The sequence below is a fragment of the Ziziphus jujuba genome, chromosome 6 (genome assembly GCF_031755915.1).
Source record: "Ziziphus jujuba cultivar Dongzao chromosome 6, ASM3175591v1".
NCBI classification, from domain to species: domain Eukaryota; kingdom Viridiplantae; phylum Streptophyta; class Magnoliopsida; order Rosales; family Rhamnaceae; genus Ziziphus; species Ziziphus jujuba.
The window spans coordinates 4,643,493-4,667,628 of NC_083384.1; the positions used below are offsets into that span (position 1 = coordinate 4,643,493).

Consider the following 24,136-nt stretch of genomic DNA (forward strand, 5'->3'; position numbering starts at 1 on the left):
ATTATATATCATAATATTTAATTTTGGATGCTACAATGCCAATGCCATGCCATTTCTCTTCCATATGTTTTATAAGTAGTAAATATTTTCAATGGGTACAGTTGGATGTTAGGTGGAAAACGGTCCCACGCACTCACATGATCATTGATTGATGGATGATGATCACCATCCATATTTTACATACATACATACATACATACATATGTGATATTGATTTGGTATTACTATTAATCAATGCTTTACGTTGACCAAGGAAGTGTTAAAATTGTAAACAGTTAGATACCTAATAGAGCATCTAACGAACCACAGTTGCTGTCCATACATGGCCACTTGTAAGTATAAATATATATATCTATATATAGATTTATGGGTATATCATGATAACGTGATGATTTTAATATTAATTTTTTATTAATATTTAAATCATATTAAAAATTAAAATTTTAGATTTTAAAATAATAAAATATAAGTTTAATTATATATTAAAATTATATTTATAAAAATTTTTTTTATCAAAATATAATAATTAATAAATATAATTTTCAATCTCAACTCTAATATAATTTAAAATTTTTAAAAAATATTATAATGTTATTATGATATTAAAAATATAATTTAAATTTGACCGTGTGCGTGTATGTGTATATATATATATATAAATTTGCTAAAAAAACATGTAGGATTCTAATAATAAAAAGTACACTTTACACCGCAATATATTGTGAAATAAAATATTAGACAACATGTTATATGAAATGAGATATTTTATCTATTATGGGATTTGACATATTTTTTAACAAAATTATATCTACTAAATGGAGTTAGTTTAGAACCTTAATTAATTTTTAGCAAAATTATTTTAATTTGAAATTTGATATTATTCAATACTAATTATATAACGAAACTAAAAATACCAAAGTGCAAAATATAAACATAGTTTTAATAATCTGCACTTGAATATTTTCTAATTTGAATTTGAATTTAATATTGTAAAACAACAATTAAACTTTATAATTAGAAATTAAACAAAATCCTAATTGCAATAAATTTAAAAATCAAAAATTTAAATAGTTGAATCAAAATATTAAAAGTTTAAAATTTTACCGAAAGTTAAAAGTTCACAGCATAAAAAGCATAATTAACTCGAAATAATTGTCAATGGAATTCCAAGGGTTGAGGGAGAGGACGCTAACGTGTTAACATTATGTATGCGGCAGCTCATCCCATCACTACTTTTTGCTCGTTGATGTTTACATAAATAAATAAAAATAATTGAGATAGCCAAAGCCCAGGAAGAAAATGATCCGCCCCCCTTTCTCAGTTTACTGGTGCACTCCATTTTCTACGCTTTGTCTGATACGCATTAAGCCTTTGGGTAGACATTAGCCGTTTGCCCTGTTTCTTATTTCTCCCCTATCCAATCAAACCAAAACAAAAACAGAACAAATCTAAAGCCATATAATTCATTCTTTTTAACGTTCCTTCTTTTTTTTTTTTTTTTTTCTCCACTAAGAAATATTATATATCATTCAATGATCTACATTGCTTGTGTGGATTTGCTAGCTATTTTGAAAATTTCAGCAAAAATTTATATTATCTTTTCCAAACGAGTAAATTTTTTTTTTTTCTGGTATAATCCAATGATTTTTAAATAATATTGAATGCACGTTTTGTTGAAGACGTCGTTATATTGTTCAGCATTTTTTTTTTTTTAAATGTTTTACCAATGACTTGATCCTTTCTGACACAGTTTATATATAATAAAGTAAGTAAATAATCTCTGGACGTCTCGGAATATTTGAAGAGAATCATCCTTTGAACCAGGAACGGAGCCAGAAAACAAAACTAATTTAGGGGGGGCATCTTGTAAATAGATTCAAAATATAGGTTTCAACCATATATAATTAGGCTTTAAAAAATAATATTTACTAGCGTACATTATTATTATTAATAATTTAAGTGTTAGTAACATAAAAGAATTATTGATTGAACTTTACAATAATTTTTTTCAATATCTTTTAAAAAAATATTTAGATGTGTATTTTTGTTTTTAGACATCATCCAAGTTTTATTTTTTTTGATTATAAAAATACAAATAATAAAATTATTTATTAGCAACATCAAAGCAGCTCTAAAACAGTATATTCAAATTAGAAAAGTACATTAATTAATCAGTAATAGAAAAAAAAAAGCCATTAAATAAATAAACTAGAAAAAAAGTACAAGTGAGATACCAAAATTTTAAACTATAATATTAGAATATTAAATTCTTGCATAAAATAGTAATGTATATGGATAAGATAATACCTTTTTTAGATAAAATAATAACTTAATTAGGGGGACCATATACCTATTTATAAATAATTTTCTTACTTTTTTTGACAAATACCATATGCAATTGAAAAAATAAAAAATAAAAAAGCTTGAGGGTGGCGCCGCTCCTCTGAACAATTTATAGCGTGGTGAAGACTGAATGAATAACGCATTAATAATTACAAACTGCCAACAACGGGGACAAAGGGTGTTCCCACGTCTCTCTCAATCCGCAAGCAGCTGCCACAGCCTCGACAACCATAAAACTATATATAGATGCGTCTATCATATATTTTGCTTCTTTTTTTTTTTTTTGGGCCTATTAATAAATGGTATAACTACTCCTTATGCACGGATATTGATGTCAAAATATGTTTTCTCTATTTTCAAACTAATCACAATGTAATGCTCCCTTAATTGTGAAAAATAAAAATAAAAACGAGAAAAATAAAAATAAAATGTTGTTACTTTGCAAGTGAAGCTTCATGAAAGCTCATGAAATTGCTGCTTGTAATGAACTAGTTACCTGGAAACTATAATATTTAAACTCACAAGGCTAATCAAGCATACAGGCACATTGATCTTACAGATCTTCCAAACAGCTACCAGTTGAACTCTTTCGAATTGAGTTCAGGCTCCGATTGCTGAACCATCACCAAATCAACCACATCCAAGGGTTTAACAGTAATAGAGCCCCGGAAAATGATCCTACCACCACCATTTTACGTAAAAGGATTAAATAATGGAACTACCGTTACCGTTTAAATCAAATGTCTAAAAACAAAGCTTATTTGGTATTCCTGCCGTTGATGATGTACCATTTATTAGCTGGCTCATGTAATGGATCAAATTTCTAAAACGAAGATTAATTATTTTGTATTCCCGCCTGTTAGTCCTATAAATAAAGCTTTATACGGCTCATAGATCTCCTGCTACCTTCAACAAAATCCTACACTATATTTCTCCCGTTACGCTATCCTCATACAACAAATAACGCACTTGAATGGGAGCACCGACTCCGTAAATACCTCGCACGCACCAGCACAGACACTGCAGTTAGCATTTTACCATGACACTGAATGCAGGGCTCTAAAATATATATTTGCCAGCTACTTTTTTACTCTTCACCTTGTTTATTCCATTCACTTTACAAAATGTCTGCAGGATTGCAGACCTCCTGGAAAACAAAGCAAAACAATTATAAATTTGGAGTGTAAACTCCCATAGATTACAAGTTTCAGCCTCCCCCAAGAGAAAGAAAGAATAACTCTGTAGAAATAATTTTTATTTTTAAAAATCTACCTTATTCTCTAGCACTATGCCATCCGGGATTTCCAACCTCATACCAGGTTTTGCAGTGATTGTTACTTTCCCCTTCAAAAATAAACCCACATTAGAAAGGTAAAAAATGTTTTGAGGAAGCAATTTAATGAATTAATGTAAAGAAAGAACTATTGGAGTTAATTATTTAAAAATATGATATATTACATTGCACATCTTCGAGGTTTCTCTTAATTACAACCAGATACTTTCATGCAGTTATAAAATAAAAATATAAACACAAGAATATCTTGTTGTAATAAAAAAAAACTTCAAAGGATGTGTAGTATAATATATCCTTTAAAAATATTACTGTCAATTATAAAATATATTATCTATTCTCGAAAAAAAAAAAAAAATTAGAGGATAGTGGCACCATTGGACCCGAATATATATATATATATGTATGTATATATTTTGAAATTTTGCAACCCAAACTTCCAGGACTATATAACCGAAACCTTTGATCTTTTTCACAAATTCCGTCCAATCCATTAACAAATTGAACACGTGCTCAGCACATGATTTTAAAGTAAGGGAATTTTATGTCTTTTTTTCCCCAACTCTGTTGATTTACGAAATTAGGGCTCCTATTTCAAAGTTGACAAACAGGATGACAGTTTCATCTCCCATGAGATCCAACCAAGGCAGCCACATTATCACATAACCCCATAAGAACAAGATGCATACGATATTGACGATCATACAAAAAGCTCAAAATCTCTTTCTGGGTTTTGCAATTCTTCATTTACAATCTCATCTATAACCGCAAAAACAAAGGTGTCAACATGAAAGATTGTCCATTTTATTTGCTAAAACCAAAATCTCAATTTCAACCTCCCAAATTCTGTTCTTCACCAACACCATCAATAGCGAGGCATAGCAAAGGTCTGCCTGAAATGAGTCAGAAATTGAAGCCTGGACTACATCATGGACATCGAGACTGATATGAAAGCCGCTTGCAATTTTCTCACTTTGCCCGTGTCTAGCAATGGGTATTCTTTCAATTCCCCAAATAAGGACTAGGCAGTGGCTTGTGGTGGATTTCATGAAGGTGGATTGGAGAGGGTATTTCAATAGCATGTTTTGGAATCTGAATTATTGGGATGAAGCAAGTACGCTCGAGGAGAGTTTGAAATCCCAGTAAGACATTGCGCTCACCTATAGGTTTCCTCACGACCAAGTCCTTTCACTAATTGGCAGGACTTAACTCGACCTCACTGTCCCAGCTCTTCAATTCATGCGCAAGTTCCTAACACTATTTCACGAATCCGACATACCTGCTATGCTAATTTGCCTTGTTTCAAATTAATTGAGACTGCACTGGTGTTGGATTTCTCAAGAACATAGTATACAGCAAACTCATGAGAATGATACTGTTTATAGGATGCAAATGATGACAAAAACTAGGACATTACTTTTCCAATCGTTGTATGTATGAAATGGGATCTGCTTTTGCTGGATAATTTCGAGAAAACACCGTTCCCAAATACTCAGATCATTTTCTACTTGTTGAGGCCTCCAATTGAGGAAATTGCTTGCGTCTTACACATTGACAAGACAAATTTACTGTATTGGCATTGCAATTGCAATCCAAGTTGAGCCCTAATTTCCTAAATCAAATGAGCAAGGAAAAAAGATATAAAATACCATCCCTTTAAGCTCATGTGCTGAGCTCATTTGCAATCTGTCAATGGATTGGATGAATTTGTGAAAAAGACCAACGGTGCAAGGTTTAGTCAAGTTTGGAGAGCAAAATGCCAGAAAAAACAGTTTGGGGTGCAAAGTGCAAAGCCCGATTTAGTTCGGGGTGCATTGGCTCCAATATCCCAAAAATAAAATTTCAATTTAAATAGATACTTTTAGAGTTGATCCAAGATAAAGAGTGTACATATATGCATACCTTCAGAGTTACACCAGTTCCAAACCACACATCACCTGACACCTTCAAGCTATCCAGCTCCATGATGTTTGGAGGGGACTTAAAGCGAGTTTGAAAGTCTCTAACCTGATAAAGCAGACATTTTAACCTCCCAAAAGAGACAAAAAGTAAAAGGAACTTTATAGTGAAAGCAACAAAATAGAACAAATCTCACCTTCTCAAAGTCAGGTCCTAATTCAACCAAAGGACTTCTGGTATTAGCTTTGGGATTATTCTGAACTAGAAAACCCTCATTATCAGTGTAAAGAGTTGACTGCAGAAAGAAACAAACATGATTTTAACAAAAAGACTTCAATTAAAGATTGTAAATGTTTTATTTTGGTTTTAGAAGTAAAAGGTTATAAAGTACTCCTTTAACCTGGAAAAGAAGTAACTCGGATGTGGAATTAATTGGAAGAAATCGGGACTGGGGAACTTTCAAACCAATAGCATGATCAAAGAACTGGGCCAACAAAAAGTGATAACCACATAAAAATCCAGTACCAATTAATTATTGAGACAAAAGGATTCAATAAACAGAAATACTTTTACTGCTGAACCAGCTGCTGTTTTGGCATAAGTATCATCACCATCTCTTCCCTGTAACCAACAGTAAGCAATCAACTTCTCACTTATCAATGTAATATCCAACAAATTATATGGCACATTGTACCGTTGAAACAGAGATGTTAATCTTCAATACATTAGCATCCACAAGCTTCTTAATGGCTCTCAAATTCATCCACCTGAAGAACATGGCATAAGTACAAAGTTAAGCAAACTTGGAAGTATGAAAAGGGAAAATCCATAAGAGTTTCTTTGCTTACAAGCTTCCAGTGTTGACGAGTTTGAACTTTTCCATTGACTTAAATCAACCAACACAGAACAAGAAGACATATTATTAATCAGATAAAAGAATTCAAAAATAATAAAACAAATGCCAGTGAATTGTTAGACTCTAAGTGGTACAATAAGTGCACCAATATAATCCAAGACAAGGAGACAGCCATAACTGCAAAATACTATTCAATTTCAAAATAATCGAGTTTGTACTGCAATGCAAAATCAAATAAAAACCATTCTTACGTTTACAAGTTACAGTTGCTTGGCTCCATGGTTGAATCAATTTGTAAACTGAGTCATTCATTATGGAGTTACAAGCACTCTCATGTTTAGGGCAATTTTAGAATTTCACAAATTACCAAAATAGAAAATGTATATTTTATTAGTTCATTTATCTAGGGGAGTTGAGAGTCATTAGGTATTAGGAGTCTATTCTTGGATTTTATGCTTGTCATTATTGTATAATTAAAAAATTTCTCCACTTAGAGAGCCCAGTCTTTTTCTTTTTCCCCTGAAGTCCTAGTCCATCAATATGAACTGTAAGTAGCTGCTACTATCTGAATCAATAACTTACAAAGACTTCATAAAGGAATTATTGAGTATGTTTCAGAGCAAAGCACATCCCTTTGTGTTTTCTTGGTTCCCTTTTCATGAATTACTCTTCACTATCACAATAAATCCCAAATACCCTAGTTTTATTGTTTCTTTGCAAGCACAAATTCAGGTCATTTTTTTAATCAATAGAACCCAAAATATGCTCTAAACCTCTATGCTCAAATAGCCACAGCAATCATAATATTGCTTACATAATTACACTCCAGTCCCCAGAAGTTCTAGCAAGAATTAATTTTTAGTTTCCAAAACTTTTTGTCATCCGAAGGTAATATTTTATCTTCAAATCATTTGCAATCCCTAAAACTTCCCTTATAAGAATACGCAGCAGGTTTCTAACTTTTCCTACAAAAGATAGAGAAAAAGGATCTTAGGAAGATGCTCAGACAAAACTTACATCTTTGACAGAGTTTTGCACGATTTCCTTGAGCTGCATTACATTATGATGAGGAAAATATTAGTCAAATCCAAGTCAATTATATACTACAGAAAATAAAAATTATCCAGACTTAATGGCACTGCTCAATAACTCCATTTAGACTTGATGTAAGATTACTAAGGTCTCCCAGATTTTAGATCAAGCCATATTTATTTACTAAGAAAAGTTTCATTTACAAAAAATTAAATATCTGTAGATTCTGACAATAATTGGATCTTCTACATTTAAAAATTTACTTTCCAAATATACATAACGATAATGAATATGATCAATTTAAGCTGAGTTAGTAGTTCCAATCAATGATCTGAGCACCCAAAAAAAACATGTACAGGTCATTGCTTCCTTAATTTTTTATTTATTTATTTATTTATTTTATCAATTTTCTTTTCTAAAAAGATTTCCATTTCAAGCATTTGTTGTCTAAATAAACTATCTACATAAATCCTTAGTGGTCAATTTTGTCAAACTCTAACAAAAGATGTAATAACTAATCATAGAGATTGATTTGACATATAATATGATAGTTCAGGTAACATTGCTTAAGAAAACATTGTCCAGATTTTTGTAATGCTCCCAAATTACAATGAAAGTGTATATGGTAAAATGGAAAAAGATATAAAGTAGTAACTACCTCAAACTTTTGTTGGCATGAATTGTCTTTTTTAATACTTGAATTATAAGAGGAGGCTGATGTCACCTGAAAACAACAATCCATTGTTTAAAAAGGACGGGGAAAAAGAAAGAAGAAAAAGCTACAGTACTTGAACAGCCATTATCTTTGTTTACCTCCATACAGTATTCAATCTTGTTTTGGATCAAATGATTTAATATTTCTAAAATATCCATTCAAGGAATACAACAGTCCAAATAATTCAAACTCAACAAAGGACCAAGCATTGACAGATAACAATATCAAAAGAACCATTGTAATAAAAAAAATAGGCCTAAGGATACTTGGATCTACAATAGCAGCCACATTATCTGAGCTAACCACAAGGATATACTCCTTACCCTGAGAAATAAAAAGAAGAAATTTAGTCAAGTAGACCCTAGGATTCCTCTTCTAACAGTTACTCTTATATTTATATATTGTCTTTAATAAAAAGAAAAGGACCACGCATAAACAAAAGAGGATATGCAATGTCCAGAAATGGAAAAATGCAGAACCTGGGCTAAGAGAAAATCAAGAGCTCCACTGTTCATTAAGGAAAGTACTGCACCATGGTCAGAAGTATACCTTTGCATTTGCACAAAACAGCAAAATGATCAATAAGGATTCACTTATCGCCAAATTGTAATTATGCTAAATAAAGCCAAATGAGAAGAAACATGGTAAGTTACATGCATTAAAATTTAAAACAAATACTTTATTGTTAAAAAAAAAATAATAGAATGGGATAGAAAAGCAGTAAGATGGTTATCATCTAGAATATGGACCAACAATCATGAAAATTTTATCGTTCCCTCAATTCAATGTGTAGTGATACATCCAATGAAGTCCCAGAGCCAGAGCAGCTTCTTATGGACTGAATAATGGTTGAGTAATATTTCAAGGTTTAGCAATGTTTATATTAGGTCAATTGACTGGCCCACACGACAGACACTAGTTCCTCTCTTCTCTTAAATCCCTCCCACCATTGCCTAGGTCTAAATCCACAAAATGAAAACAACTTACATTTTATCAAGAGGACTATGACATTAGTGACCAGCCCATTGGACAAAAATTTGCAATTCAAAGCTAGAAGATTACTAGGAAAAAAGAAAAAGAAAAAAAAAAAAAAGGAGAAGATTTAGCATGCTCTATAATGAACTTCATAAAGCTTTTGAATTTAGCATATATATTGAACAGTCTTATGATGTTGAGAGAAAGAAGACATACAATTCATCCTTCCCACTCTGTCCACCATCCGAATTGAGCTCCTTATGTTGATTCTACAGAAATGAGGAAAGACAATTACAAGCATGTCAGAAACTAATTTGGAAATGGGCTATCACCTTCACACATCCTAGGTTCGAGCTTCCCCGCTCATAACCATGTATATTAAAGGAGAAAAAAATCACAAACTAAGCTTCTAATTACAAACACCACAAGCAGATATACGAGAGAAGAATATATCCACTAACGTAAACCTGTTCAAATGCATGGATATCAATGCGACTGGAATACTTCTCCAAGACCTACATAACAGAACCTCCAATAAGTATTTGCTGGTGTAGTTCAAAGACTAAGAGTCAATCTGAGTGGCATATGCAAATCACCTTCTCAATATCTTCATGGGTTCTGGTAGTGTTCATAAGAAGCAAAGGTAGGTTGCAAGCATACTTGGAATTGAGAGACTGCAAGGAATTAGACAATGGAACTGTAATTTGTGAAAGACAAGTCCAGCGAGGGAAATAAAAAAATAAAAAAAGGAAAACATAGGCACCAAAAGAACCAAAAACTAACTTCAATTTGTTTAACAAATAAGTCCAGAAACGTCAACCCCTTTTGAAATTCTATCATGCACCTGCATAAAGAAAAATAGACAAACAAATTCTAAGAAAAATACACCGAATACAACATCAAAGAGGAGAATTTCAAATGACAGATAAGTCAGCAATGGACCAATCGAATCAACTTAGTAACATGGTAATGTAAAAATCTTTACTTGGGGCCATCGAATCCCATATCCGTGCCTAAAGTTGCATTAAACTTCACCACAACGAGCTTATCCAAGAGCTCTTTAGTTTCTGCTACATCTGCGTTTTGCCAAACATGTAAACCGAAGTAATGCGCTGAAGCAAATGGCAGACCATAAAAGAACAAGAACAACAAATGAAGGCATTATTACTGGGAGTGAAAGGAGGCAGGTTTTCATAAGGAAGAACAAACAGCGTTCCATCGTCCTTGTAGTGAGTTTGGCTGGCCTTTTTCCGTCCTTCCTCTTTCTCACTTCTAACAGCACAAGATTTTGACTCTTGTTAAAGGATTGACAATTTCAAAGAAGCAAATGGAGTGCCAAACCAACAACAGCATCACATACCGAGCATCATCTGCATCTTCTTTGGCAACAAGAGCAGTGGCAGAGGAAGCGGTTCGTTTCTGGTGAAGAAGGAAGGTCTTAGTGATGAGATTGCAAAACAAGTAGACGAACTGGACAGAGTCATTAGCAGGAACAGGATAAGTGATCCTCTTGTAGTACTCCAATGGCATTGCAGAGTCCACAAGGGAGACAATAGGAATCTGCAGACGGTCAGCCTCCAAGATGACAGAGGATTTCCTCTCGGTGTCGAAGACGACAAGGCAGTCAGGGGGTTGAGTTGGACCGAAGCAGACCTTCTTGTTGCGGGAGCGAAACTTCTTGGGGCTGCAACTGTTGGTGAGGAAACCGCCAGTGCGCCAAAGGGTGTTCATGGAGGGGGTGTAGCAGCCAATCTTCTTGGCCATCTGCTCCAGGATTTCATCAAAGAGGCTATTGGTGTTGACGAACATGAAGCGAGCCCTCTGTTGGGCGAGGGCGGAGATGAATTGGGCAGCATTGCGTAGACAAATAAGGGTCTTGTCGGAGTCAATTACAGCCATGGAATTGCGGCTGCCATAGGTGAAGACCTTGAAGTGGTGAGCAACCACTCGTCGACCCAGGTGGGCATTAGTGCTCAGGAGCTTTTGTATCACTATGGAATGGAGAGGTGACATATATTATATTATATTATATTATGATCTCACCGATCTTCTTCTCTTTTCTTCTCAATCACGCCGTCGCCTGAGATAAAAAATCAAATCTTGCGGTGAGAAGAAAGAGCGGCGAGCGATCCACACAGAGACAGAGACAGGGACAGACAGATTGGGAACTAGGAAGGCACTGAGGAAGTGGGTTTAAGGTTTTCTTTCACGTTTGGTCCTAGTTTTCGGGCCTGGGTCATTAATTAGCCCATAAGATATTTTGGTTTGGGCTTTTAACATGATGCCTCTCATGGGCTTGTAGTTGTTGACGAATAAATAAAAATAAATAAATTTTAATATATATATATATATATATATATGATTTTTATTAGGTTTCAGTTGATGGAAAGCTCTTCTCCAGTTTTCATGGCGTTGGCATGTAGTGAAGTTTTGAGTTTGAAGAGCGGCTGAGCCTGAGCGGGCGTTATCTTTTATTTAAGGCTTATCTTTAATTTTAATTTTGTAAAGAGATGATGATGATTATTACATAGGAGGAGGACTTTGAAAATGAAGATGATGGCTATGGCATTGCGAAGAATAACACTATCGCCATGGCAAACGGCACTAACAGCATTAACAATCCCATCAACAACAACAACAACAACAACCACCAGACCACATTCCACCTTAATGTCTCCTCCTGTTGTCTCTTTAGACCTCCCTGACGTTTGGCCTCCCAACTCTTCCCATTTCCATTTTCCACCACCTATAAATTACTGTAAGTATACATAAGGTTCGAAAACTTTATCGCCAATTTATCGTTCAACTCTTGTTATTCTCTCTTTCTGTTTGTTTTCTGAAATGGTTTTTGTTTCATATTTGGTGTTAATCACAGCCAATGGGCATAGAGCAGCTGTGATTGACGGGAAGTTAATTGCAGAGGAAATTAGGTCTAGAATCGGCAGTGAGGTGAGGAGGATGAAGGAGTCCATTGGAAAGGTTCCTGGGTTGTCTGTGGTTGTGGTGGGTCAGAGAAGGGACTCGGAGATTTATGTCCGGAACAAGATAAAAGCTTGTGAACAAGTTGGGATTATGTCAACCATTACTCAACTGCCTGATGATTGCACTGAAGAGCATGTTATTGATGCTGTGTCAAGTTTCAATGTGGATCCATCTATTCATGGTATCCTTGTGCAGCTTCCTCTGCCTCAAGTAATTTTCTTAAATCTAAATCCATGACAAACTTGTTCTTTTGGTTTTTTTCAAACCTTCTTACTCCCTCCCTAATTCCCTGAATCCTCGACTTGGACTTGAAATGTTTTATCTAGAGTTTTTAATTTTTCATAGATTTGCAGTAGACAATCATATTGTTCCGTTTTCACTGGAATTTATGCTGAAAGTTTTTTATTTTTTATTTTTTATTTTTATTTTTAGTTTTCCTTATTTTAATCAAGTGTTCCCGGGACTTGGTATTGGAGGCTGGATGAATTTAATCTCTTGTGCTGTCCCTTGGGGGACGCAGTCACATAGAGTTTCTGATTAGGCAAACTTGTTTAAATTACGATTAGATGGGTGAAATAGATTTGTTACACTTGATATAGCTACCTAGTGGTCGATAGTGCTCCTCTTAGACCACTTTTATAGCAATTAAATAGTTGGGGTTTTGATGCATGGCATGTCAGACCTTGCTGGTGTTGTATGATGACTTACAACAAATGTCTGGGACAGCATTTGGATGAGGGAAAAATTTTGGATGCGGTGAGCCTAGAAAAGGACGTAGATGGTTTCCATCCCCTTAATATGGGGAACCTTGCTATGAGAGGGAGGGAACCATTGTTCATTCCCTGCACGCCAAAGGGTTGCATTGAGTTGTTGATCAGGTCTGGCGTGGAAATCATGGGGAAGAAAGCGGTGGTGATTGGAAGAAGTAACATTGTTGGATTGCCAACATCACTATTATTGCAGGTAATGACACATCATTTTTTTTATATATGAAACTAATTTCATTCACTGATAATGTTCTTAGATTAAGTAGAATTGGTATTTGTACAAATTGTTCTGCAGAGGCACCATGCCACAGTCAGTGTTATTCATGCTTTCACGAAAAACCCAGAGCATCTTACCCGTGAAGCTGACATTGTGATCACAGCTGCAGGGGTGCCAAATCTGGTCCGTGGAAATTGGTTAAAGCCTGGTGCAGTTGTTATTGATGTTGGGACTAATCCAGTTGAGGTAATTTATGGATTTCTCCACCAGATTTTAAAGTATGTTGTGTTTGGATACATGCACTTATTCATGCGCGTACCAGATAAATCATTGACCATCAAGGCAACCACACCCATTGTCATTTTCCTTGGATTTAGCAATATATTCAAAGGCGTGACATCGACTACCTAATATTCATACTACTGTATTTTAAATAAAAAGTTTGGATTGGCAGGACCCAAGCTGTGAGCATGGTTACCATATTGTAGGAGATGTTTACTATGAAGAAGCAGTGAGGGTGGTGTCGGCCATTACTCCTGTCCCTGGAGGAGTTGGACCAATGACAGTTGCTATGCTCCTCTTGAACACCCTGGACTCGGCCAAGAGAGCATATGAATTTTCTTGAACCTGATGAGTGATTTGGTTTGAATATTTGCCATTGCAGCTCAGTGAACCCGATGCAATTATGTTTCATTTTATTGCAACTAAACTAAGTCAGTGGTTAGTCTATTTATTGTCCCTAACTAATTGGCGTTCCTCCCAAAGCCCCGGAGCTTGTAAAGTAATCTGGTAGAGAGTAGACTCTTCCCGTTCCCCACCCTAAAGGATTTTTGGGTTTGAGTAGCTCTGCTCGCTGTGAGTTTAACCAGTTTTGGTTGGTTTAAATGTCTGCTCAGGAAATAATGTTTTTATTTATTTATTTATTTGTCTCTTCAAATTCCATCTCGTATTTATTTGTTTGGTCTTCAAAATTTAGTTTTCACCAAAATCTGTATGTGCCTCTCTTGTGGATAAATGTACTTGAATTCTACCGTTGTTGTGGTTTAAGCCACCTTCCTTCCCCACTTAGTTTTAATCCAACCATATGTGTTAGGTATTAGTGCATTTGAATGTATATAAATAATGACTTATGCCCAAAAGCATTTATCTCTGTTAGTAGCTGGAGATCGTTTAAATGCCATATGAGTAATGCTGTTGTATAACGCGTATTCATTAATGAATGATATTCTTGCTTCCACCTCATGGTAACCTTGATATTGTGTAATTTTGTTAATTGTTAACGGAATTACAAACCAAACCTCTTTTATTTTTATTTATTTATTTCTCATTACTAATATTATTTTTTCGATCTTGGCGGTGGGGATTCAATTGATGATCCTTTACTGGAAAAAATAGCGGCTCAGACATTAAGCTATGGCTGAAGAAGAAAAATAAAAAAAAGTGCAAGAATATGGTCAGGAATTTCATGTCCAAATTACACTATTATCAACCAACTCGTGAGAGCGACACGACCAATCATTTTATAAGCTGAACAGAGGGAAGAACGAAGAAATGCAACTATGCAAGTCATTACCAACTGGAACAGTACTTTATGACAAAGAACCAAGGAGTTGATTTTTTGTTCTATGGTGTTAAACCCCTTTGTTTTGTTTTGCTGCTGTTTTGTGTGTAGTTTCGTGACCGTTTTATGTTAAAAATAAAATAAAAAATAAAAAATAAAAAAAAAGGCCCCTTGCAATTTCCAATTGCATCCTGTAAAGAGTTTGAAGTACGCTTGTGGAGGACACCTCAAGTTCTTTACAGAGACCATATCAAATAACATGATAAGAAGGTATACGTCTGAAATTCATGCTTACACTCTTTAGTTTTATAGGTTTTATAAAGATTATTCCTCAAAGTTTAAAAGGTGAGAGCACGAACCTTAGTTCTGTATTCATTTATAAGTACGCTCTGTTGTATACCGGTGGTCTATGCTACCGACGAGTTTCCAAGTGGCCACTTTGCAATCTCCTATTACAATGAGGACCAAAGAAAAGAAACATGGAAAATAAAAGGACAAAAACTCAAATTAAATCGAAATAAGCAGAAATAAATGAAATACATTTACGGTTGTGTGAGGAATGATTATATTAGTTTCTTGTAATATACAAGTTTTTATACAGGGCATAACGTTCTTAGGACCAAACAAATAGAAAATGCCAATGAAGTAAAGAAGAAGTCAAGAAACCCAATAAAGATAACCAACATTAGAAAGTGCAAAAAGAATAAGAATGACAACATGATACAATTTGAATCCAACATAAACCAATCTGCCAGGATGATTCTACTTAAAAAATTGATCTTTTCATCCTTCCGTTGGAGTTGCAGATGTAACTGGCTCCACAACTGGAGGTATACAATCCACCTTATATCGTATCACCTTCCAAGGGAGAAAAAATGTTAGGAGATTCTAAGATGCCAAGGGTTGGAAGCACAAAGAAATACAAAAGCAAAACCTCAAACTGTTGTCATTACTTCTATGGTTCTACCTGAAGATTCCAGTTACAGTGTGAAGAGAAAGAAGAAAGAAAATGTTGGTTGCCACCACACTCATACACATACCTTTTTAAAGAAAGTCGAATATGAATTGTCCCATATCAATTTATAGCTTCCAGCCATGATTGTGCAGAAGTTGCCCTAGAAGAATATCCATGAAATTTATAAGAGGTTATCCTCCATCGAAGATTTTTGAAACCAAACCAATACATACACTAAAAACATAATAAACTCACTTGATCAGACTCGTAACGCTTATAAGGTAATATTAGCTGTGGGACAACCACCAAAGAAATTACAAATCACAAGAAAATAATTAATAGTAAGGAAAAGAAAAAGAAAATAACCATGAAAAAGATGGGGGAGAGAGTGGACAAAAGGTTCAAAAGAGATCGAAGCATTGCAGAAATCAATAGACAAGCCACAATAATTCAACTTACAGTTTTTACCCCAGAAGGATCAGCATACTCCACACTAAATCCAATATCCTGACAACAACAACAACAACTAAATTCCACGTGGATTGCATTTTGTAATAAATTGCAAATAAGCACTAATTCATCTACCGGAAGAGAGTAAATAACTGAGAAAGAAAGGTGTTTCTGTTTTATTGCGTTTGTTAACTATTACTAGAAATGATATTTACTACTGAAGGTGACAAAAACCCATAACAATAGTTTTACTTGCGACCAAAGCCCATAGTATCATGGTCAATGTTGGTAGCACCTATTGTAACTTTGTTTTGGACAACATAGTTTGTGCGTATTCACAGTGCATGACCAATGGTAATGGTCTTTGCTTACGGATTAAAATTATTCATTGTATTTTTTTTTTTTTTTAAATTACAAATATTGGTACAGGCTGCAGAATATGGGTACCAGACCGATAATGCATCTTCACTATTATTTAATTTTCTAAGATATTTTTACATGAATATTGGTTGGCAGAGACTGATACAGAGTAGTTTTAGTTTATTCTTTTTGTTCAGATATTGGTAGGTTTGTTAGTTTATTTGGGATTTGTCTTAATGCCCTTGTATCTCCTCTGTGATTTTTTTTTTTTTAATTTATTTATTTTTTTATATAGCTTGTTTTTATTTGCTGATAACAGGCTAAGTGGAACAGAAAGCATTTCTTAAGCCCAGGTAACATAATTCCAACCTAATTGTGGGCCTAAGAAGTAAGGAAAAAAAGAAGCCTATCACCAATTAGTAGAGAACCCTATCACCAACGACAATGAGTAGGGCTGGCTTGGGAACCTCAATGTGATTCACTTGTTTTAAGTTTCAGCTTTGTATAACCAAATAGGTCAAATCAGGTTGATATGGTGCCCCGAATCAAAACTACCCACCCATGAAACCCTAGATAATCAGAGAGTGATTGATAAAAGAAATTACTTAAATAAAAGAGAATGGCATTTTCAAGTGAAAACCTTAATGATTGAAAAGGTTTTGAAACAATACCAGGTTCACCTTGCCTTGCACGAGTGAGAAATCCCAAGCAATATAAGAATTTATCATGTCCACTGACAACGATACCTACAAAGTAGAAAAAGAACAAAATGATATGAATATGGAGTAATGAAATTCCCATATTAATCATTAATACCAAAGAAGTTGAATAAGTAAATGCAGGATTAATTCTATGCCATAAACCAACCACTCAATGGGCGTTGTTTTACATCCTTTTAAATTATTCTCTACTTGCATAGAAAAACAAATGCATGAACTCTCTGAAAGGGCTCAATCTCAAATTGTAATTTCTATTCAACTCTTACCGAGTTTTCATAATGGCACAATATAAACCTTTAATTATACTTTCCTCGACAATAATCAGTTGCTTCAAATAATTTCTCAGCCTGAGTGTCCAGCTATATTCAAATTGACTCCTGGATTATAATGAACTTTGCTTCCATTCATGACCATATAAAATGTGAAAGTATCAAATCAAAAGAGATAAGTGGCAGCCACCTTTAAAATTCTACCAAGGGGCCTAGAAGAATGGACTAGGCCCAAAAATTGATTTGGCATACTTTGGTAATGTTGCGCCTCTCCAGAATGCAATATGATTCACAATTGACTGTACTTCTAATAAAGCAACCTCTAATACTTAGAATTAGAAGTCAAAATATATCCAAGAAAAGTCCAAGTTCCAAACTTGTGTGATGCCGAATAAGAATGGGAGTTTTATTGAACACTATGCCTCGTTATATTTTCAGTAAATTAGGACTTCACATTGATTTAAAGTTTAAAGGACGTTACATTGATTTAAACTATTAAACAAATTTGATTCTTTTAGACTTAGATTTAGATTTAGATTTAAACTTCTTAATAGTTTAGATTTCTTTATTATCATTAGGATGTGGGCCAAACTATGCAAATCAAACTAACATAGCAGTACAAGATAGGTTTAACAATTCCCTCAGCTGTAGGCAGTCCACTAATAGACGATTTTTCTGATAAAAATTAAGCTTACATGTGCCACACCATCAATAAACATAAACGGGGGTTTGTAAGATAATAAAGAATAGATAACTATGCCCTGATATTATATTAAATTACTATTAACCCCAAAAGCTTGAGATGTTAGGAAATGAGATAGCTTTAACAATGGTAGTAGTTTCCAACAATTATAAACAGAAGTCTTGTAACCCTCGACAAAGAGACTTTTACTACTATTAAATATTGAATTATCAGCATATTGTTCCTTTCATTTTCTCCCCCTTTCTCTCTCTTTCCTTCTTGGACCTGCATTAGTATAATGCTTTCTAGATATCAGTTGAAAGCTCAATAATCTTTGATGCTCTCTATAAGTCAGTTTAAGACTTTAAGCTGCACTACTAAGACTCAAAAGGTTCTAGAATCCCATATATAAATTACAAGCCGATTTTCCAAGACATGGATGACTTTTAAAGAAATTTTCAGCATCCAATACTCTTCTTTGGGTTTGTGTGCTGCAAATAGCACGAGGTATGATGTCCTCAAGCAGTTATATACGAATGTGATGCTTCTAGCAACGTCCCTGTCATTATTGTTCTAGTATATTTCTTGTAAGAACCCTTGAACATTTCTGCAACCTAGAAATAATGGATTATATTTCTAAAAGTTACTTAACACGTCATATTCTACTCTTCAAGAAGTCAGTGACACATGTTCAAATGAATTAAAAGAAGTTTCATATATGTTTCCAAAGTCAAAATATTTCCTACCAATTCTTGATAACTATTACAAATTCTGTAAGGGTAGAGAAGTCCTTGTAAAGATATGCACTTAAAAAAAATCCCCTCATGCATTATGAGAATTCAACCATATTAACCTCTACTCTGTTTTCCATATGCAATTTGGAATCAAATTTTAAATCGACCAGTCTCAGAAAAACACTTGTTTTAATACATGCCCCTCATCAAAACTTTTACTTTAGTATAGATGTTTTCTTATTTATGAACTCATATTTATTGCTGAGAAGAACAACTTGGATAGCCAATAAGATATGCTTCAACCATGAAAAATAAATCTCACAGATCACAAATAGGTGGGAAAGCAAACCTCAAACGTTTTTCCGGCTGGAACAGTTATTTCTTTGAAGTCATCATTTTTCCTGTAGAGAAGAGACTAAGAAGAATTCAAATTGAAAATACAAAACTCACATCAAATCAAGACCTTGGAAACTTACCTTGCCTCTATAGCACCAGCAACCTCTGCTGAGATAAAGAAGGGGGAATTCGCAAAGACCTCACTGATACAAACACATACAGTAATTACTGATAGAAATAAAAAGATAACAGCAAGGCAGTACAACAGTCCAAAGTAAGATTTGTTCTAGTAAAAAACACATGTGAAAATTTACTTCGATAAAGGTTGTTTACATCAATGGAGAAATGGAAATTTTTTATTTAAATATAAGATTAAAAGAGTGGTATAAATGAACCATCACAAAGGGAGGGGAAGTATAAAGCGAAAAGAGAAGGGGTAGAATAAGCTTTTCAGTATCTGTTTCCTTATGTTACTGCAGTTTCTTCCTATTTTTTATGCAATTAAACGTTCTTTAAACCTAACCTCAATGACATAACTTAGATAATAGTCATTCTGTCTGAGAGTTTACCATAGAGCAAATTTTTGAGGCTCTAGATATACAGACTAGACATAAGATCAAGTAATGCCAATGTCTCTGTTCATTCTATACATCAAAAATAAATAAATAAATAATGAATTTTAACATCTGAAACAAGGAGATTTTATACTAGTATATGTATGTATTAATATCACCATGTTCATTGCAACAGTTCATAGATTCAAGCCATCCCACATCAGACCAAAAAACTTAATACTGAGGAGACATTAAAAGGACTATTTTCCAGATAAGATGCATGGGTGGACTCGATTTACAATTTTCATACAATAGTAGTAGAATATAAAATATGATGAAGAGTGTAATCACCAATTGCAGCACAACAAGTACATTACACATGAAAACACAAGAAACAGGAATAGTACCTAATGAACCTTAAGAATCTTTCAAACTCAATTGTGTAAACATTAACACCTTGCTCCAAGACAGCTACCTGTTGCTTGTTTCTGCTCAGTTTATAAAACCGTAAACAGAGAAGTAACAATGCAGAAAAGAGCAATAAAAAAAGCAAAGTGTCACCGCCTCACTGAATGAGGGCAATTCAACATAGTTTCATATAGAAAAACCACTTGATTTAGAAATTGACAGCACAACAAACAGAAGCAAAGATGTCTCACAATTTGCCAACCTCAAACCGCCCCCAAGCCAAAAAGAGCAAGAGTCGAATAAAAAGCACCATTGACGTAAGGCTGTATAAAGGTGGTCCGTAGCGTTGTCGTTGTTCTTCCATCGGCCTATGAATAAAAAGATTTTCAGTGTATAATGTCATTCAATAAAATTTAATTGAACAGCTTCTACAAAGTCAAACCTTCTACATAGCAAGGGCAAGAAAATATAATTCAGTTGTGGAAGATAATTATTACTAGTTTTCTGCACATACCCATCGTCATCATTTATTTGGCGAATAAAATCTAATAAAACCTGCATCACCAAGAAAATCCAAACATTTAATGAGGCTTACTAAATCTATACCATGCAAGGGAATCTAAGTACATACATATCATAAAAACATATACTAGTTTGTTGGATTTATGTAAGACCTCTATCACTCAGAGACCCTAAACTTAAAAACCACCATTATACGATTATTAAAAAAATAAAAATTTACACAATAAATGCAGCAAGTAGCAGATAATTAAGATTGTGCTCATGAAGCAAAAACCAAACCATCAAAAATAAACAAATAAATAAACCACTATTTCAGTACAGGCCAAAAGAAGTGCAAGGACTAGAAGGCCAACCCAAAAAAATAAAAGTGTCTGTTAGAAAATAAAAATAAAGAAGATTCCAACAGGACCATACCTGGGGAACCCCCACCAAATACTTCACAAGGGTTTTGTAGACACCTGTAGCTGAACCAAGCTGAGCTAACTGTCTCCTCCTGGAAGGGAAATAATCAATCACAATGTAAAGTCATTAATAGCCTGAAAGCATCTGCAAAAATGTAAATCATGAAGTCTCACCTCTCCATTTGTTGTTTCCAAAGGAGAGCATATCGATCATGTATGCTTCCTCCTGAGTTAACCAAAGCCTCTACCTCCGCCAGCTTGTTCCTCTCCGAACGATCTCTTTGTTGTCTGATGAGTGTTCCCCGAAAATCTTGAGGCATGTACGTCATAACTGAAAATATAACAATTTTAGAAAACTCACCTCAGCACATAATAGTATTATAAACAGAATGCACATAAACAAGCAAGTACATGCATTTGCAATATAAAAATACCAGAAAAAATGGCAAACTGTAACAAGCACAGATGGTTTCTTCCTAGCTCATTGCTGGAATTATAATATCATAAGAAAGAACGCAATCCTCAATGTAACTAGTGGACTACAGTCTACTCCATTGACTGTTGGCCCCTTCTTGGTATAGTACTATGGACAGCAATATTTACTGATGAGCAGATTTCAAGTTGTAGGTCTCTCAAATGTATACATTCACAGCCGTTAGACAGGAGAAAAGAGAAAATAAAATTTGGAATTCAATTTGGTTTATAATCTATTTCAATGACATGTATAACCCCAACATATCGGTCTAAGTTTGACCTAGGTACAATAGAAAGTAACATTCACTGATAAAAGTTTCTATTTTTTGTAGGTCTCTTTAGCGTAGACACTTACAGCTGTTGGGTGGGAGAAAAGAGAAGAAATTTGGAATTCGATTTGGTGTATAATCTATTTGAATGACATGTATAACCCTAATATATTGGTCTAAGTTTGACCTAGGTACAAAATATGTGAACTATCCTTAAATTAAATTCTCCCAGTCTGGAGCACAAACAATGCCCATTAAGGAATAGATAATGATAGGTCTCTTACTCTCTCTCCCCCCCTATAACTGTTGAAGAAGCATGTTCATACAAATTGATATAACCGTTGATTGTTGAGGTGCACATGTATAAGCAACCTGTATTGAACACGCGCTCGGAATTCTTAGCTTGGAATGACTCCAAAATCTTCAAAATGTTTTGAAATTTATGTTTGAGTTGTCCAAAAACTTTAGCAAGTTCAGCATCATCCGGTGTTGATTGCTGCTGGAGCTGCAATCATCAAACAATTGTAAAGATCAAATTTTGCAACAACAATACCGGAACAGAAACACAATTAAAATCACAAAACAACGGCAAGCAATGTATGTTGAGAATTTCAAAAGCAAGCAAGAATGAAACATATATGCCATGTCAATTTATCTTACAGCTGATGGCCAATGAGATCTTTCAAGTAAAAATAGAATCTCTTCAATATGTTCTCGATTCTTCCACAAGTTCTCATCGATTTTATGGGGAGGTTCACTGTCTGCTTCTTGGATCAATATGCTATCACCTAATTAAAATCAGAATGTTTATGACAAAACAGAGCGACTCAATGGAATCACAATTAACTCAGACAAATATCAAACTGGTACATGATCCAAGGCCTCATTTCTGTTGAAAAAAGAATCAGATTAAAAATAAAATAAAATAAACTTGATCAACGACAATGCCACAAGTTTTGTATTCTGAAAGCAGAAACAAGAAGGGGGATAAATAAGAAATCTCATCAGTAAATTTCGGTTCCATAACAGAAGAAATCGTTTGAAGGAAGATCTATATAATTCCTAAGGTCCCCGTGAATATCGAAGCCAACAAATAAGCGAACATTAACTTAAAAATTCGAAATTTATTTATTTATTTATAAATAAATAAAAAGTAAATAAAAAAAAAAATGAAACCTTGAGAGGGTGGAAGATAAGTGAGCAAATCGTTAGCGATAGAGCGAATCTGAGAGGAAAGGCGAGAGACGTCGTCAGAGAGAGGGGCAAAAGGGTACTTGTCGTAGAAAGAAGCCAGGAAAGTCCTAGTTATAGGCACCAGCCCCTCCGTTGACGCCATTGATGTTTGCTTCTTCTTTTTTTCTTTTTTTTTTCCTTATTTCTATGTGTTTTGTTTTGTTTAATTGACCAGAAAAATATTCAGTCCTTCTTCGTTGATTGGGTGGGGAAATAGGGAATTGAGTATGGATCTCAGAGTCAGGGCACCAAGCAAGCGACAATTAATTTGTGTCTAATGATTAATGAAATGCTTTAATTTTTCTTTTATATATATATATATATATATTTTTTTTTTTTGTATTTTTATTTGGAGGCCGGAGCCAGGAGAAGTGGAGAACCCAGGAGGAAAGAAGGAAAGAGCAAAAAGCACAAATCGCACGCCCCCTTGGACTCTCCCGAGCAACTCAAATCAGTCCTGGGTTCGGTTCGAATCCTTAGGCCCACGGCCTACCCACAGAACCCTTCCCGTCTTGAAATTAGGGGTGGGTTCGGTTCGATTCGGTTCGATTTTATAAATTTTTTTAAACCAAATCGATCGGTTCGGTTTGGGTTGGATACAAAACCGAATCGAATTGATTGTTACATTCAACCCAAACCGAACCGAACGGAATGAATATTTTTCGGTTTAAATTGGGTTCACATTTTGGGCCGGATTGGGCTTTATGATGGGCTTGGGCCCAAATTTTATTATTTTTGGTTTAGGCCAGTTTGGGCCTTATGATGAGCTTCACTTTCAGCCCAAATTTTTTTATTTTTTGTTTGGACCGGTTTGGACCTCATGATGGATTTCGGCCCAAATTTTTTTATTTTTACTATTTTGAGATATGAATTTTGATACATTGAGCCAAAATTGTTTAAAATCTTTTTTAGACCTTTTTAATTATCAATCTTTAATTATATTATTATTCATGCATTATATTTTAAATTAAATATCTTTTTCAAACTATTATCTAACTTAAATAATTTTAACATACATTCACTTAAGTAAAAATACTAAATAAACTAACTATTAAGCATCAAACATGTGAAATAATACAACATAAAACTATACAACTACAATATAAGTTTATAGCTATCACCTAATTATACA

The 24,136-nt window shown here is 34.2% G+C and overlaps 3 protein-coding genes across 6 annotated transcripts; 1 reads left to right on the top strand and 2 right to left on the bottom strand.

The window, feature by feature from the left end:
* Positions 1–2,749: 2,749 nt before the first annotated feature.
* On the bottom strand, positions 2,750–11,293 carry LOC107431224 (UTP--glucose-1-phosphate uridylyltransferase). Of its 4 annotated transcripts, none has more exons than XM_048463978.2 (20): positions 10,472–11,290; positions 10,280–10,380; positions 10,097–10,187; positions 9,895–9,955; positions 9,708–9,785; positions 9,579–9,626; positions 9,328–9,380; positions 8,616–8,685; positions 8,403–8,460; positions 8,235–8,281; positions 8,080–8,145; positions 7,407–7,439; positions 6,382–6,419; positions 6,228–6,300; positions 6,101–6,154; positions 5,934–6,017; positions 5,730–5,828; positions 5,537–5,641; positions 3,616–3,687; positions 2,750–3,490 (listed from the first exon to the last, which is right to left on the bottom strand). In XM_048463978.2, exons 1-20 carry the CDS (start codon positions 11,122–11,124, stop codon positions 3,461–3,463), a joined length of 1,914 nt encoding a protein of 637 aa, XP_048319935.1. In that variant the 5' UTR covers positions 11,125–11,290; the 3' UTR covers positions 2,750–3,460. The 4 variants fall into 4 exon arrangements, with proteins under 4 accessions (XP_048319935.1, XP_048319936.1, XP_015897597.1 ...); XM_048463979.2 differs by having other exon boundaries at positions 6,258–6,300; positions 10,280–10,383; XM_016042111.4 differs by having other exon boundaries at positions 10,280–10,383; positions 10,472–11,289.
* A 187-nt stretch (positions 11,294–11,480) lies between these two features.
* Positions 11,481–14,314, top strand: LOC107431212 (bifunctional protein FolD 1, mitochondrial). The gene is made up of 5 exons (XM_016042096.4): positions 11,481–11,869; positions 11,987–12,303; positions 12,820–13,056; positions 13,156–13,323; positions 13,532–14,314. The coding sequence occupies exons 1-5, from the start codon at positions 11,659–11,661 to the stop codon at positions 13,700–13,702; spliced, it is 1,104 nt and encodes a 367-aa protein (XP_015897582.2). The 5' UTR covers positions 11,481–11,658; the 3' UTR covers positions 13,703–14,314.
* Positions 14,315–15,156: 842 nt separating this feature from the next.
* On the bottom strand, positions 15,157–23,359 carry LOC107431221 (uncharacterized). Its single transcript, XM_016042108.3, has 15 exons — positions 22,948–23,359; positions 22,432–22,559; positions 22,144–22,276; positions 21,203–21,359; positions 21,042–21,120; positions 20,620–20,660; positions 20,357–20,473; positions 20,105–20,185; positions 19,284–19,346; positions 19,157–19,208; positions 17,075–17,149; positions 16,053–16,100; positions 15,849–15,884; positions 15,679–15,753; positions 15,157–15,496 (listed from the first exon to the last, which is right to left on the bottom strand). The coding sequence occupies exons 1-15, from the start codon at positions 23,105–23,107 to the stop codon at positions 15,422–15,424; spliced, it is 1,320 nt and encodes a 439-aa protein (XP_015897594.1). The 5' UTR covers positions 23,108–23,359; the 3' UTR covers positions 15,157–15,421.
* Positions 23,360–24,136: the final 777 nt, after the last annotated feature.

What these genes read in the sequence shown, in the direction of transcription:
- LOC107431224 (XM_016042111.4), bottom strand. Translation starts at nt 11,124, where the DNA reads ATGTCACCTCTCCATTCCATAGTGATACAAAAGCTCCTGAGCACTAAT. An exon ending in AGATTGAATACTGTATGGAG is followed by an intron (nt 8,146 to 8,234) that starts GTAAACAAAGAT and finishes TGTTGTTTTCAG; the next exon opens with GTGACATCAGCCTCCTCTTA. An exon ending in GCATAGTGCTAGAGAATAAG is followed by an intron (nt 3,491 to 3,615) that starts GTAGATTTTTAA and finishes TTTGTTTTCCAG; the next exon opens with GAGGTCTGCAATCCTGCAGA.
- LOC107431212 (XM_016042096.4), top strand. Translation starts at nt 11,659, where the DNA reads ATGAAGATGATGGCTATGGCATTGCGAAGAATAACACTATCGCCATGG. An exon ending in TGCAGCTTCCTCTGCCTCAA is followed by an intron (nt 12,304 to 12,819) that starts GTAATTTTCTTA and finishes TGTCTGGGACAG; the next exon opens with CATTTGGATGAGGGAAAAAT. An exon ending in TTGGGACTAATCCAGTTGAG is followed by an intron (nt 13,324 to 13,531) that starts GTAATTTATGGA and finishes TTGGATTGGCAG; the next exon opens with GACCCAAGCTGTGAGCATGG.
- LOC107431221 (XM_016042108.3), bottom strand. Translation starts at nt 23,107, where the DNA reads ATGGCGTCAACGGAGGGGCTGGTGCCTATAACTAGGACTTTCCTGGCT. An exon ending in GCTGGTGCTATAGAGGCAAG is followed by an intron (nt 19,209 to 19,283) that starts GTAAGTTTCCAA and finishes TCTTCTCTACAG; the next exon opens with GAAAAATGATGACTTCAAAG. An exon ending in ATCCTTCTGGGGTAAAAACT is followed by an intron (nt 15,885 to 16,052) that starts GTAAGTTGAATT and finishes GTTGTCCCACAG; the next exon opens with CTAATATTACCTTATAAGCG.